Source organism: Ochotona curzoniae, unplaced genomic scaffold, assembly GCF_017591425.1.
Source record: "Ochotona curzoniae isolate NIBS_2020 unplaced genomic scaffold, NIBS_Ocur_1.0 contig_430, whole genome shotgun sequence".
Taxonomy (NCBI): Eukaryota; Metazoa; Chordata; class Mammalia; order Lagomorpha; family Ochotonidae; genus Ochotona; species Ochotona curzoniae.
In genome coordinates, this window is record NW_024466219.1 from 11,295,327 (window position 1) to 11,310,993 (window position 15,667).

Genomic DNA, 15,667 nt, shown 5'->3' on the forward strand with positions numbered 1-15,667 from the left:
TTTACAGGGTTCTCTAGGAATCTATGCATTTAAAAAAAATCAAAAAGAAACAGAAAAGAGATACTGTGTGGGGTGAGGTAGGGGGTCCCTGCGTGATTCTGTGGGGCGGGGACTGAGCTGCTGCTCTGAGTCTGGGCGGCCTCTTCCAGGAGCAGGAGGGCTCCACACTCCGAGCTGCCTGTGCACCTGCAGGTACGCCCTCCGCCTCTCTCCTCCTTTGCCTTGGTCTCCGCATTCCCCCAGCCTTCACACACCAAAGTCAGAAGTAAGAGATGTGGCTCCACCCACTTTAAACCACCAGTCCATCCTTCTAGAAGGCTTTCTTAGATGTGTCCTACTGAAGGCTGAGCCCCACAGTGGTATGTGGGATCTGTGTCCCATAGCCTCTGCGGAGAGGGAAGGGGAAGGGACAGATCAGCTGCTGAGCTGTTCAAGGGACAGGGGAGGGGTGCAGAAGTGCGCTGGGGAGGAAGTGGCCTGGAGAGAGTCGTCAGCCCATTTTTCTTCTCATTGTTTGTCCACCTGACTCTTCCTGTGAGAAAGCATATGCTTCTGATGATTAACATTCCTGGGGTGTGGGAAGTTGTGCTTGGTAACAGAATGGGACGTGTATCCCTGTATACGCTCCTCTGGGATATCAGGATGGTTTCCCTGAGTAACCAGGCTCGGAGATAAGACTTTCCCTTCATTACAGCTGCTAGCTCGGGAAGACTCAGCGTGGCGTTGTCAACTCCACCCCAGACCATGCTGGCACTTGCATACTAGCTTACATCCCCAGCCAGGCTATCTAGGTGATATCTTAAATTGTCCACTGACAGCATCCATACCTGGAAAGTGGACTCCAAAAGAGGATCATTTTCTTGCCCTTCCCCCACCCCTCACCTTATAATTTCTGTTTGCAGAAGGAGAAAGTTCTTCCCAGTACATGCAGACGCTCGGCACCACGTGTGTGTCGTCTACCCCATTCTTGTGTCCACAGAGCTGCGTAGAATCTTGTTCCCTAGCAACCACTGTGGAGTTTGCCCACTCACCAATTGCAAGATCACATAAAATATCACATAATCAATTATGGAATATAATGAGATGGCATGTTGGTGCGAAAAACCTCCTCGGAGAGCATTAAAACAAGGAACTGATGGCTCCGGAGGGGGGTGTTCCAATTGCTATCAGTCAAAATGTCTTGCCCGAGGTTTTGGGAGCTGGTTCCTGGTGCGTTCGCTGTGGCGGAAAGGTTGTCGCTGATTCTGTGAACATGAAGGAGCTGCATGCTTGGCAGGGGCACAGAGCAGCTCCCAGAGACCCACAGAAGATGACAGGGTGGAGGCCGTGTGGTGATCTTACATGACATGAAAGTCCTGTGAGAGCCACTTGGCTGCCAGGCATGACGGGAGGTGATCCGTTGTCCTGCCAGCTTCCTCAGGGAGGGACCACAGAGAACACTTCCAGTGCGCAGAACACTTCCGGCGCGCGGTGAGTAGGGAGGAGATGGGAGGTCCTGGCGGGCACAGGGGTGAGGCAGCCACGTGAGCCGTGTGGTCTCACAGTGGGAAGAACTAGTGAGGGGAGATATGAGTAGGCGAACCTGAATCTCACTTATTCCTGCCCGTTCCTTTCCCTTTTGTTTTAAAGACTAAATCAATTGGCATTTATGTATTTATTTTCCCTGGAAGGGAGGCAGGGGCATTTCCTTTTTCTGATTCACTCCCCGAATGTCCACAGCGTGCTGAAGTCCCAAGCCTGGAACTCGGTCTGGTCCTCCATGACAGTGGCAGGGACCCAGGGGCCCAAGCCTTCACTCGCTTCCTCCCAGGGTGTCCATCAGCTGGAAGTGAGATGGAAGGCAGAGGCGGGAGGAACCCAAAGCCAGCGGCTGCCACAATGGGGGATGTGGAAGTTGCACATGGCATCTCTCAAGTTCTTGGGCCGCATTCCTCCAGTGTCTAAAGCAGCAGGGCAGCTGGGGGCTGCTCAGGTGCAGGTGCCCTGCGCATCCCTACGGGTGGCTAGGAAAGGTCCAGTCACCTGGTTACCATCTCTGCTTCTGTTTCCTTCTCTGTGAAGGACAGGGGCTCATCGGTGCAATGACGCTGTCTAAGTAAGATGTTGCCCAAAAGCATGCTGCTCTGCTGTTTCTGGAGATCGACTGATTTGAAAGGCAGAGTTACGGAGAGACGCAGAGAGAAGTCTTCCATCCACTGGTTCACACCCCAAATGGCCAGGAGCCAGGAGCTTTTTCTGGTTTTCCCAAGTAGGTGCAGTGGCCCAAACATTTGGGACACCCTTCAGAGCTTTCCCAGGTGCTTTGGCAGGGAGTTAGAATGGAAGGGGAGCAGCTGGGGCTTGAACTGGCAGCACCCTGTGGGATGCCAGTGCTGCAGGTGGTAGCTTATGTGCTGTACTGCAGCACTGGCCCAGTATAGACACCTCAGTCTTGATGGACACCTCACTCTCTTCACTGCTTCAGGCTAGCAGGTAGTCTGAGCTCATTCGTTTCTCTCAGCACAACGGGACGGGACGTGTTGATTTTGTTGCTGCATAAGTAGATCCGTAAGTTCGGGTCGCCATTGAGGATCCACAGGTGGACTTTGCAGAGTCCCGCCCCCCTGTTCTGATGATCTAGAATCCTGACGCTGTGACCCAATGGACAGTTGTTTCCAGGCGCACCATCTGAAAGGTGCAGCGTTTGGGGCTTCCCCGAGGAGAGTCCTAGGTTAGTAACTGAAGCTCTCCATCGGACACAGTAGAGCTAGGCTGCTGTCTTAGGCTGAGTCTGAAAGGAGGTGCCGATGCTGTGTGAGAGTGAGCTGAGGCCCAGAAGAGCAAAGGGCATGTGTTGTGCAATCTCCACTTGGCACCTGAAAGGGACGATTCCAGGAATCTGAATGCACATTGGGTGCAATGACATGCGTGTTGCCAGGGGTCAGGCCACTGTTCCCTGGTCAACTGTTTACACAGTGTGTCTGTATTGAGCTTCATCTGCCGGTGCCCAGACCCAGACTTGGAAAATGGTCCGGCACCCTGCATCTGGGCAGAGGAGCCCAACCTCTCGCTGTCAGTTCTGCCATGTTCTTCCCCACGGGAGAGGTTGCCACCAAGGCAGGGACAGCCATCACCCATGAGGCTCCTTCAGAGTGTGGAAGAAAGATGGTAATGTTAAAAAACAACTGTGCAGGGCTGATGTTGTAGCACTGCAAGTTAAGCTGCCTCCTGCTTCTCAGGAAAGCACCAGTTCAAGTCCCTGCTGCGCCATTTCCAATCCAGCCCCCTGTGAATGTGCCTGAGAAAGCAGCAGAAGATGGCCCAAGGACTTGAGTAACTGCCACTCAAGTGGAAGACCCAGGTGGAGTTCCTGACCTGGTTGTGGCCATTTGGGAAGTGAGCCAGCAGCTGCAAAGTTCTCTCTCGCTCATACTCAAGTAAACCAACACATTTTATTTATCTAAAAGGCTGAGTAACAGGAGGAGACAGAGCTGTTCCATCTGCAGGCTCACTCCCTAGATGGTCACCATGGTCACAACTGGGCCAGCAAGCTGAAGCCAGGAGCCTGGAGTGCCAGCCGGGCGTTAGCAGGAGAGTGGCCAGGACTGGAACCAGCTCTCCGGTGTATAGGATGCCAGTTTTGCAAAAACATTTACTATGCCTTTTAAATCAAAAGATCAGGGTCATCTTGTACTTTTCCATGAACTCTTGGACGTCCCTTCACATCTCAGGCCTTGGCATGTACACCCATGAACTAACAGGCAGGCTGTTCACTCAGCACATGAGCATCTTCTGGTCGGTTGGGATGGTTGATGGAGCTGTACTCTATAGGACAGTATAGCGTTGTTCTATGGGCTGGTTACCCTTGAAGCTCTGTAGTTGGCCTTTTCCCCTCCGAGAAGCACACATCCTCGGGAGAGAAGGCTCCTGCATTAGGGTTCTTCATTTATGCCTTGTTCTTCCCTTTGCGTGTGGTGTTCTCATCCGCACGTTTGTCCTCGCGGCCCACCCTTGTGCGGGTATGCTGCAGGTGAGAACGCGAGGCTCCAGGGTTCAGTGTAAAGTTGAGTCTCGGTTGAGAACTCTCCTGACCACAGGTCATGCCTTCCTGGCCCCCTAAGGAATGAAGAGCCGTACGTAGACCACAGATGTGTCTGTGGCCACTAGCCAAAGTCCCTGGGGATTTGTTAAAGTCAAGTTTGTGACAGCGAATTGATTTTGTTTAGCAAATTCTTGGACTTGTTGATATGATTTAGAGGTGAATCTGGATGTGAAAGGGAGAAAAAAAAATTCTCAGGCATGTGCGTGAATTCTTTCTGAGAACCCCACGTTCTGCTCTGATAGTTGGCTGTCAGGGTCTGCAACTTGAGATGTATGCCCTGTGAATCTCGTCTAAAATCATGCATTAAAACTCTTTAAAATATCACTCAACAGAAATGTCAGGTGTCTTTCTTTTTTTTTTTTTTTTAATAAATGCACAGTGCAGTAGGTCCACAAACAGGGCCACGAGATCGGGACACACTGAACGTTGAGGCTAGTTTCATTGTAAAGTGTCCCAAGGGGCCATGGCAAAGGCTCCATCTCCCCTTCGACTTTAGACTCTGGGTGTGTGAACTGAACATGAGAACCGGGCATTTTCGTCATCCAAGAAGACGGTTCCCTGGAGGCCGGGGGGCACAGATAGAAGGCCTCGTAGGGATGGCACTTTTCGCTCCCGTTTTCGTGGCAGCCCTGTATAAGGGAGCTCTACTTTTGATCCAGTGAACATTCTGATGGGGAAACTGAGGTAGGTGAACTACATAAAGTGTACATAAACACGTGTCATAGTCCAAATCTGGGCGTCTGTACCTCCTGCAGACAAATTCGGGTGGTTCTGTTAGCGCCTCCCAGAGCAGGTGAACAGAGTCCCTTCTCGCAGTTCATTTGTTGTAAGTATTTCTCTGTGGCCTAGAAGGTCTCTGCCAAAGGAAAGGGATTGTAAAGGAAGAGGGGTGGGGTTTGTGAGCACCTGTGCCTTGTTTACACAGGGAATTCCCGTGCAGGGAAACCTGCGCAGAAGCGAGAGGCCGTGAACAGCCGTGTCAGTCTCCTGTCCCGTGCTCTGTCCGCAGGTTGACGACCAGATGAAGCTGCTGCAGAACTGTTGGAGTGAGCTGCTCATCCTGGACCACATTTATCGGCAAGTGGTGCATGGCAAGGAAGGCTCCATCTTCCTGGTTACCGGGCAACAAGTGAGTGGGGAGACCGGGGCCGGGGGAAAGTGTCCTTTTATTAAGCATGCTCAGAATGGCAGGGACTTCACTGGATCAGAAGAGCTCTTGTGCTCTGAAAGGCAAGGGGCTGGCTGCGGATCTTTTAGCGATGATGACTCGATGCACGTGTCTGCACTCGGATGACTGCAGTTAAGCTTGTGAAAGCCGGATGGAACAGAAGGCTTCCTTCCCAGGGAACCAGGCAGCAGCTAGCTCCCCAGCGCTCCCATGGGTGACTGATACACATGTGTTTGCCCTTGAGCTTCTGTCCCAACCTACCACGCTGGTTTGTCAATTGCTTGGAGATGGTACAGTCCCAGTCTGTGGGATCCTCACTCTTGTGGAATGACACTGGTTCAAGATGGGACTTGAGATGGCAAATATGATTCAAATAGTTGGCACACAGTATTTCTGCTTTCTAGAGACAGTTATTGAAAAAAAGGTAGATGCCTGTTGGGTTAACTGGTCCTTCCTGAGCATCAAGCTGTGTGCTCGTCGCTGTCGCGGGGCTGTGGCATCAGTGTAGTGAACAAAGCAACGATTCCTGTCCTCTTGGAACTTAACGTAATAGCAGGAGAAACAGGTGTAGACAGAATCCTGATGAAACGTGCTGTGTCGGAGGACAAGGTGTTGTTGAATAGAGGAGGAACCAGAGAGCAAAGGCCTGTGGCAGAGTGGCACAGAATGGAGATGCAGGGACTTCAAAGAGGAGGGACGGCCTTGCAGATGTCTTGGGGAAAAGAAATATTCTGCCCCATGCACCTAACTCCCGCTCTCCAGGGCTCAGGCAAGTCCTTCTGTTTCTTTAGCTGCTTACATCGAGGGCTGGCGACAGCCAACACAGGGAGCCTTGGACAGGGTGGGGCGCCCGGGGCCTCTCTGTGTGTCGGGTAGCAGCAGCACGCAGGCCCTGTGGTCTCCGGCTGGCAGCCATAAATGTTTATGTGCTGTGAAAGCACGGCGGCTCACGCCTGGAAATGAAAGGCAGGCTCCACATCATTTGCTCCATTGTGAATAAATCACATTTCTCCAATCAAATTAAAGGCAGGCAGTATTTCAGGAGTTTTTGCACATTGGATCCATTCGGCCATTTCCATGTGTGTCTGGTCCCCGTGCCTGGCACCCCTTGAGAGAAGAGCTTTCTGAATGAGCAACCCCTTGGGGTTGTCTTCCTGTGCGTTTCCCTTTTTGTGTAGTATTTTCATCCTGTGAAGGACACGGACCCACGTGCAGGGTCTAGTCGTTGGTATCTCCCACCTACCCCCGCCCCCCAATGAGATGCTGCATTAGAAGTACGAGACTAGCCCATAAATTAATTCACTTCCTTCCGAGTTTAAGGAGTGGGATGGGTTTGTGCGTAGCTTCTTAAAGTATTAGCCTCTCTGCCTTTTAGAAATACTCCCCAGCTCACATTTCTTTCCACTTCAAGCACTGCCCCTTGGTAAAGGGAATTCCTACTTTAAAAACTGAGGAAGTGCATTTGTTTCCTCTCTTATGTTCAGAACCCTGAATCCTCCAGGAATAAATGGTACCAAGGTCTTCAGTGTCCATTGTTGCTTCTCTGTTCTTGTATTTTGCCATTGGAGCTGAATGAAGACTCCCTGCTGGAAAGATTCTTTTTTTTAGATTTTTTTTTTTTTTTTTACAATTTTTTGGAAAGACAGAATTAGAGGAAAAGAGAGAAGTATCTTCCATCTGCTGGCTCGCTCTCTACATGGCCACAGTGGCCAACTCTGGGCTGGTCCAAAGCCAGGATCTTCTTCCTACACACGGGTCAGGGGCTCAAGCCCTTGGACTGTCCCCCACTGTTTTAGTAGGTAGAATAGCTGGGACAGAAGCCAGCACCCATATGGGATGATGGGCATTTCAGGTGGAGGCTTAGCAGGCTACGCCATGAGCCAGGCCTCGAGAGTGACTTTCCCCGCACCCTGGCGCTCCTGCTTCTCCCACCACCCACCCCGCTTACCCCCACTGTGTGTTTCTTCCCGTGCATTCCAAATGAATAGCCTAATGTTATCATAACGTGATAATATGTTGAATATGTAAATAGAATAATCAAATACTCTTCATGTATGGCAGTTATGGAAAAGAGCTTGGATTTTCTTCCGTGGGTAGACAAAGCATTTTCAGCATTCTCCTGGGTTTCCCATGATTTCAAAGAGTGAAAACCAAAATCCTACAAAGGAGACTTCTGCAGAGCACCTGACTTCCCTAACGGATGGGAAAGAGATGGGGTTGTAGTCACAAGGACGGACTCGAACACACCCCTGCACCTGCTCTAACCGAGGCACAGCATGGACATTAGCTGGTTGTACTAACCTCTAACTGCCCAGTCGAGTGGTGCTGTCTCTAACCTCGTTGCTTCCCTCAGATAGGTGAGCCAGAGTAACCAGCCTCAGCATGCTCGCACAGCCTGTGTCTCCCCTCTTCCCACGTCCAGCTCTCCCTGGACCCTGGATCCAACAGTGGATTTCCATTTCCCCCTCTTGCTGTTGCTGACCACTACCTACCCTGTGGCCCAGGAGGATGAGTGAAATGTTTTTGGATTATTAAGTTTTAAATATTAATAATTTTCTTAATAGTGGTAAAGTCTTGTTGGAGGACAAGAATGGGGAGAGTAGATTTTTGTTAAAAACAGCAGCAATAGCAGTAATAAAAAGTATGAGGGGTAAGATAGATTGTGGGAAGATGGTAAGATTGATGAAAGAAGAAAGGACTGTGTTTAGGTGAAAAAAGTTGGACCATAGATGGGGTGTGTTTTTACTAGTGGAAACTGTCTGCTGTCTTGTGTGGACTTGGGGGACAGGTGTGTGTGTGTGTGTGTGTGTGTGTGTGAGAGAGAGAGATCACCCTGTGATCAAGTGCCCACCCTGCACCTGCTGCCTCTGACGCCCGGAGCATGTCCTCTTGGTCCAGCGTCCTCATCACTGTCCGGTGGACAGTGGGCTGATACCCCCCGGGCAGCGAGGTTTACATGACATAGCTCTGTGCATGACGACGTAAGAATTAGAAGTCGTCACAGGCAGCCTAACGCACGGCTTGACAGTTAGAGGGTTAGCAGCTATGTCAGGAAACGCCATTGTTATCCCCATATGCAGATTAGAAACTAGGTGGAGAGAGGAAGGAGTTGCTTCAGCTGGAAACACACACACCAGGTGGCACGGCGGCATTCTGCCCAGCAGGGCCTGAGCTCATGTCTTGCCCTGTGTGCCATGCGGGCCTGTCCTGAGTGCTTTTCTGCGTGGCCGCCTCAGTGGAACTTCATCCAGAGCAGATTCCTCTCCCTTTGTATGGAACTAGACACACAGCATTCCTAGGTTTCTTTGTTTTTACATGGCTTTATAAACATGTTGCGTGAATTATGCAAAAGCAATTTTAATGTAATTATTACTGTTACAAAACTATATGAAGACAGCTAAAAATTAAAACAAAATCACTCCTAATGTCACCTCTGTAAATGAGCCTTTGTTGTTGCTGTTGAGTTTTCTTCTGATCTTTGGGGAACAAAAGTAGGTCTTAAATAAGTGGTTTTCTTTTTTAAAAAGATTTACTTATTTGAAAGGCAGAGTTACATATAGAGAAAGAGAAGATTTCATCCACTGGCTTATTCATCGGATGGCCACAGTGGCCGGAGCTGAGCCAGTCCAAAGCCAGGAGCGTCCTGGGGGTTGGCCATGTGAGTGCATGAACCCAAGTCTCGAGACATCCTCTGCTGCTTTGCCAGGCACATTAGCAGAGAGCTGGGTCAGAAGGGTTGCAACCTGAAGCGTCCTTATGGAATGCTGGTGCCACAGGCAGAGGCCTAGTGGGCTATGCCGCAGCACCAGGCTCTCTCTCTCTTTCTCTTTTTTTTTAAGATTTATTTTTATTTTTATTGCAAAGTCAGATATACAGAGAGGAGGAGAGCCAGAGAGGAAGATCTTCCATCTGCTGGTTCACTCTCCAAGCAGCCACAGTGGCTGGAGCTGAACTGATCTGAAGCCAGGTGCCGGGAGCCTCCTCCTGGTCTCCCACATGGGCGCAGGGTCCCAAGGTTTTGGGCTGTCCTTGACTGCTTTCCCAGGCTACAAGCAGGGAGTTGGATGGGAAGCAGGGCCGCAGGGATTAGAACCGCCACCAGTGTGGGATCCTGGCATGTTCAAGGCGAGAACTTTAGCCTCTAGGCTATTGCGCAAGTCCAGGCCCTCTTCCTTTTTTCTCTATAAAAATGAGTTGCCTCTCGCACAGACACACTGACCTACTCCCATGGTTGTTGGAAAGTGAACTTTCAGATGGAGATAGAAACTACGTGTAGTGCATCTTATCAAGGTTTGTATTTCGGTATTGTGAAGGACAGGTGACGTGGTGCAGCTGGCAGGCTTCCCCTCCAGACAGCTTGTGGTTCTCACCTACTGGCCAGGCATACTTTTTTGTTTCCCCTTTAGCTGAAACATGTTTCTGCTGAAAGGGGAAGTGTGAGGGTGAGAACAGTGATGCGCACGCAGCACTGTAGTCAATGGCAACGAGAGAATTCACTGACCTGCTGAGTGATGGGGGCCCGGGCTGCCGCCTCCCTCTCTGTGCTGTCCCAGGTAACCCCTGGCACACAGGCTCTGACCAGGTGCGAGAGAAGTGGGGAAGAGGGAGTGCAAGGGGGATGGGATGGGTGGGCATCCGAGCCGCCAGGTGGCCAAGCTTCTGCAAAGCAACCCCTTCGCGTTGGGGAGAGAGGCTGTGTTCTGCCTGCAAATGGGAGCCCAGACTGTGGCTGGACACCTTCCCAGAGCGGGGGGAGCAGTGATGAGGACTTGCTGGATGAACATCCCCTCTGCAGCCTCCCGGGGCACCCTGGCCGGGCTCGCCTCAGGGGTCCAGCCACAGCTTCGAGGATAGCTAGAAGTACGTACTTGGAGATTTGAGGATCAGCAAAGAGAGAGATTATATGCGCCCTGTCCGCAGTGGTAGGGCCACATTCCAGACCCAAGACGAAGCCTGAAGAACAGGCGTGCGCCATCTTCGTTGAGGCATTTTTGTGCATCCACACACAAGGGACAAGCCAAGGGAAGCAAGGCCCTTGCCCAGCCTTAGATTTTTCTTATTGAATATACTTTACTGTCAACAATGAGGTGATTTTAACTCGGCGGTGAAGGAAAACAGCACCAAGACTGAATTAAGAGGAGGAGGCATCCGGGGGACTGCTGCTTACACTGCAACCTGTGCTCAAGGCCCAGGACTGGCAGGTGCCCCGGTCGGAAGCACCGAGCCCTGCTCTGGTGCATCCAGAGCTGGAGTGATGGTCACTGCACGGTGCCATGACTTAGAATTGAAATGAAGAGTTGAGTGGTCAGCCAAGTTTTTTTTCTACCCCATCCCTGGGAATCTAAAGTCAACAGTTGGGTTTTAATAATGTGTGTTCATTCATTTTAATCAGGCATCTATGAAAGTATCCATTAAATAACCTTGTTAGAATGGAAATGATGATCAGTAATATTAAGTGCTGGCAAGTCCATTTTGTTAAGCATCTTATAACAAGAACTTTTTTCTTCCGGGTGCTTTTAACACGTGTGGGTAAACACATGTATCTCTAACATACACACACAATGGAGTCCTCTGAAGGGGGTTGGGTTTCACTGTTTGCATATTGTGGCTAATTAACAGCCACTGTGACATTATCCTAAGGGAAAAATCTACCAACAACTTATTATTTTTCTTGACCGTATTAAAACGACAGACATCTTACAATATACAAGACATCAGAACTAAAAGCAATTTAGTTTAAACTGTTTCTCCCCCCATGATGAGTTGAACATTTATCCATAGGGGCCCCTGGCATAGGGCATTTCTTCAGTATCTCTCTCCGATTTAATTGCATGAAGATTACATGTAAGAGAGCCATAAATTCATTTTACCAAGTACATAACAGACAAGGCCAGCTGCTCTTGCAGCAAGAGCGCACGGCCTGCAGTCAGCAATGAAAATATAATTATGTTTGTCGTAAAATCGGAGGAAGTTGCCGATCCGGGTGCTGCTCAGGGAGTAATCACGCATTCCCCTCTGTAGCCGTGCAGTCGGATAAATTATCCTTGAAAGAAATGCTCTCGGAGCCCCCCATTGAATAAGCATGTTTGAGCTTTCAAATTAGCATGTAAATAAATGTATAGCTATAAAGTTGTTGGTGTGCCAATTGATTTCCCGAGGTCCGGCTCACCAGGGGTGTCTCGCTGAAGACCTCGTCCTATGGAATGACTTAGTTGCCTTCCATTATAGTGTACTGTATCTTCAGATGAACTCTCAGTATTTAAACTTGTGATTAGAGACCTGTTGGAAGTGCACAGGCATCAACATAATTGTACCATAAAATTCAAAAGAAAAAGGAAAAAAAGTACACGGGCATCAACACTTGAGTAATAACAAAAAATTAGTATCACCTTATTAGTGCTTTATTTAGTTATTTATTTATATTGTTTGTTTAAATATATCATTGATTTAAATATTTATATGGCCTGCCTGACTTAAGGTCTCCCTAGTGAGTTGTATTAAATAATACAAGGTGTCTCTAGTAAATATGAGGTCTCCCTGGTGAGTTGCGCTCCAGCAGGGTGGGCAGTTGGGCTGCTGGCATCCCATGCGGGAGTGTGTGGTTCAGTTCCTGCCTCTCTTTCCCATTTCCAGCTTCCTCGGGAGGCGGTAGTGATGGCTCCAGAAGTTGGGTCCCTGCCCCGCACTGGGGAATGGGTTGCGTTCCCACCCCAACTTCATCCCCTGAGCTGTTGCAGGTGTGTGGGTAGGGAGCTAGCAGACAGGAGCTGTCTGTCTGCCTCTCAGTGAGGATGTGAAGAAGGGATACTTGGAGTTGATGCGGCAGCACGTTCACTTGGCACCAGGCATTGTCCCAACTTGATTATCACAGAAGAGGGGGGCACATCGTTACCCACATCCAGCCGACCTGCTTTACTAAAGATGTGGCACCAACCGGCTGGCCTGTTGGTGGCCCTTCATTTGTAAGGGGTGGTGGCATCGGCCTGGAGTTTTTTTCTTGTCCAAGCTTCTTCCAACACCACTGCCCCACCGTGCCTTTCTGCTAGCCTACATGTAGAATCTGTGTTACAGATTATGTGTCCCTTAACCAAAATGCTTAGTAGTACCAGAAGTGTTTTGGATTTTTGCAATATTTGCAGATACATGATGAGGTACATTGGGGATGGGACCTGGGTGGAAATGTGAAGCTGGTTTGTTTTTGTATAGGAAGTAATTTTTTGCAATGTTTTATTTTAAAAGACTTATTTATTAAAAAGGTATAGCCACAGGGGGAGAGAAAGAGATTCTTCCATCTGCTGGTTCACTCCTGAACAACCACAAAGGCCAGGGTTGGACCAGGCTGATGTCAAGAGCCACCAGCACGGCCTTCCACGTGGGTGGCAGGGGCCCAAGTATTTGAGCCATCCTCTGCTGCTTTCCCAGGCCATGAACAGGAAGCTGGACGGGAAATGGAGCAGCCAGGACTCAGAACAGGCACTCATGTGGTGCCCGTGTAGTAGGCAGAGGTTTGACACACCAGGATGCCAGCCACTGTGCAGTGTCTTTGGTGCACCTGCCTTTTAACCATTCCATGACCTCAAGGATGGCATATTCTGATTGGAGCATGATGAAATGTCAGATTCTGGACTATTTGGGGTTTTTGTGTTGGGACTACTCGACCTGTGTTAACCACCTGGAGTAGTTTGAACACTTTTTAAAGGATGGACGCTCAGGCACTGTAAGTAAGCAGTGCCTGGGAGGAGAAAGTTGTCCTGGAAGAAAACTGGCATGATTCCAGGGGGCCCTTGGCTGAGCTCCATGGCTTGTTCCTTCTTCCAGCTCCAGGCTCAGGCACCAATCCCTTCATGTGCACGATGTGGCACAGGAGCCAGAGGAGCTGGCAGTACCCCTCTGGGCTGGGTTTCGTGGGTGAGCACGGCACAGAGCTTCGTGCCAGTGCACTTCCCCGTGGCTTTTTCACGCACAGTTGGCTCTCCATAAACTGATTGACACCTTTGGGGGCTGTCTTATCACGGACTCATAATTTTCCTCACTCTTGAAAAAGGTTTCTGTACCCCCAAGTATTCTCTAGTTAAAGCTGAAAATTCAACTCATCATATTTACACAATAAAAAAAAATCTATTCTGCCTTGTTTTTAATTGCAAATTCCACTCCAGGGACTCGTTCTCCCGTGAAGGAGGCGGCCCCGCGCCTTCTCCTGGAGAAGCAAGTGCAGTCAATTATGGTAATGAAATGTCAATAAATATAAAAATTTAATACAGTCTGCTCTGGGTGAGTGGCAGATGAGGACTTGCCTCCCAGACAAATTTGCTGCTGCTGCAAATATTAAATGCCCCTGAAAGAGTATCTGGTTGCCTGAGCACTCGCCAGTAAAAAAGGATGAGACAACACCAGGTACCAAACGGGTTGCGCCGTTATCCTGTGATTGCCACGGCAACGCCAACCCTAACCCCGACAGCCGTCCAACATCTTCACTTATTATTAGAAATGGAATTATCTAAGACCGATGCATAACTTTTTTTTTCTTTAAATGGAAAAGCCTCCTCTTTCTTGTTTTCCAGGTCAAGGAATTCGTCTTGTTACAAATAGCATCACTCCTGTCTATTTGATGTTAATTATCTGCTAAAAGAAAAGCAGGTTTATCCCGTTGCTTTTTATGAAGCAACGTGACTAAAGAGCACTTCAGTGGTGATTCTTGTCACCCGGAAGCATATACTCTTGTTTTTTAAAGATAAATTTGTCTACTTGGAAGGCAGATAAGCAGCTGAGGAGATCCTCTCTCTGCTGGTCCGCTGTCCACATGGCTGTAACGACAGGGGCTGGGGCACAACCAGGAGCCAGGCATCTCTCCTGGGTCTCCCATGTGGCCCTCAGGGACTCTAGGAGTTGGTCCTGCCTCCGTTGCTCTCCCAGATGTGTTAGCAGTGGGCAGGACCGAAAGTGACATGTCCCGAGCAGCCAGGACATGAACTGGCACCTGCCATGCCACAACACCAGCCCCCCAAATGCAACCCTGACCCACGATTACTTCAAAATACTGCTTCCTGGAGCCAAAAGGGACGTGTCTGCCTTTATTTTCTTCACCTGCTGTGTCCACGTGGACTGTTCTGAGCTCTCTGCTTACAGACAATACATTCTTGTTTCAATGACAGGATGTTTTAAAAACTTCATGAAAAAAAAGTGAAATAAAAGGATAAGCTTTGTGATGTCTGTCCGCTCCTCCCTGCCACCCCCAAGCGGAATGCATGCAGTAATTCCACAGTATGCATTTTCTATAAACTTCATTTTTATCAAATAATGAAATTTTCTGATAGAAAAATCAATTTCTAAGAAATTTCTAGCCAAGTCTGTTCCCTGTCAAGCTTTGAAATGATTAACTTTATCAGGATAAGCATATGACATTTATAGTTGACCATCTCGAGCTAGTATTGGGGACAGTTGGCTCTGTTGGCAGTGTGTTCAGCTTGATGGCTTTACCCACGACTCAGGAACGTGACATGCAGGTTTCATTTGTGGTCCTAGAGTCATTGAAAGTGTGGTTCTGTGTTGCAGGTGGACTACTCCATAATAGCATCGCAGGCAGGGGCCACCCTCAACAACCTCATGAGTCACGCCCAGGAGCTGGTGGTGAAGCTGCGTTCTCTACAGTTTGACCAGCGGGAGTTTGTGTGTCTGAAATTCTTGGTGCTCTTCAGTTTAGGTAAGAAGTCCTTTGCTCATTCTACCTGCAATCAGAGAGTCCTGCCCGATGCTGAACTTTTCAGTGTCTTCAAGTCACGTGCACAGGGTTTCGGTTTTGATTGTCCTGCCTAGATAATGCTCCTTTTTGAAAATTATGAACTGTTGAAACATGGGTATATTGTCATGTATATGTATACTTCTACCTGATTCGTAGCCCACTAGCAGCTAGGCTCGGGGTGTCGAAGGTGGAGTATTACTTGGTGTTCGGGGCATTGGTCCAAGATGAGCAGAGAAGCAGTCAGCCAGGGCCATGGCAAGAAGCTAAATGGGGCTGGCTCGGCAAAGCTGGACGGTATCACATTGTTTGCCATCTCCGCCATGGTCATATCTGAGTGGGTGCTCTACGGTTCAGTTCTTCTTTCGCCTGCTGCCATTCTTAATCTTCTAGGATGTGCACAATAATTAGTATCCAGAGTTTTCCAGTCTCTATAGCCAGACACACCACTCTGCAAGGATAAAAGATGACACTTGTCAGGGGGACAGATGGAAGGCTCTGGAGAAGAACGATAACTGAGCTTAGGCAAGGTTCTCGAAGAGCAGTGGAGAAAAATCACCACTGCTTGGAATAAAAAAAGGATTAAGGAGATGGATTCCTATTGACTTCAAAGGAACAGATTTTTCTGCCTGTCCTGTACTTGATTTCTGTATTATGTTGGCACCATAAAGCCAACTTAAAT

The 15,667-nt window shown here is 49.1% G+C and overlaps 1 protein-coding gene across 2 annotated transcripts in view; it reads left to right on the forward strand.

The window, feature by feature from the left end:
* The window catches only part of NR5A2 (nuclear receptor subfamily 5 group A member 2), a 116,759-nt gene that overhangs the window by 61,349 nt on the left and 39,743 nt on the right, over nucleotides 1-15,667 (forward strand). For both annotated transcript variants that reach the window (XM_040985412.1, XM_040985411.1), the window contains 2 exons: nucleotides 5,091-5,210; nucleotides 14,802-14,949. In XM_040985412.1, coding sequence (XP_040841346.1) covers nucleotides 5,091-5,210; nucleotides 14,802-14,949 — 268 coding nt within the window. The remainder of the gene's footprint in view (nucleotides 1-5,090; nucleotides 5,211-14,801; nucleotides 14,950-15,667) is intronic.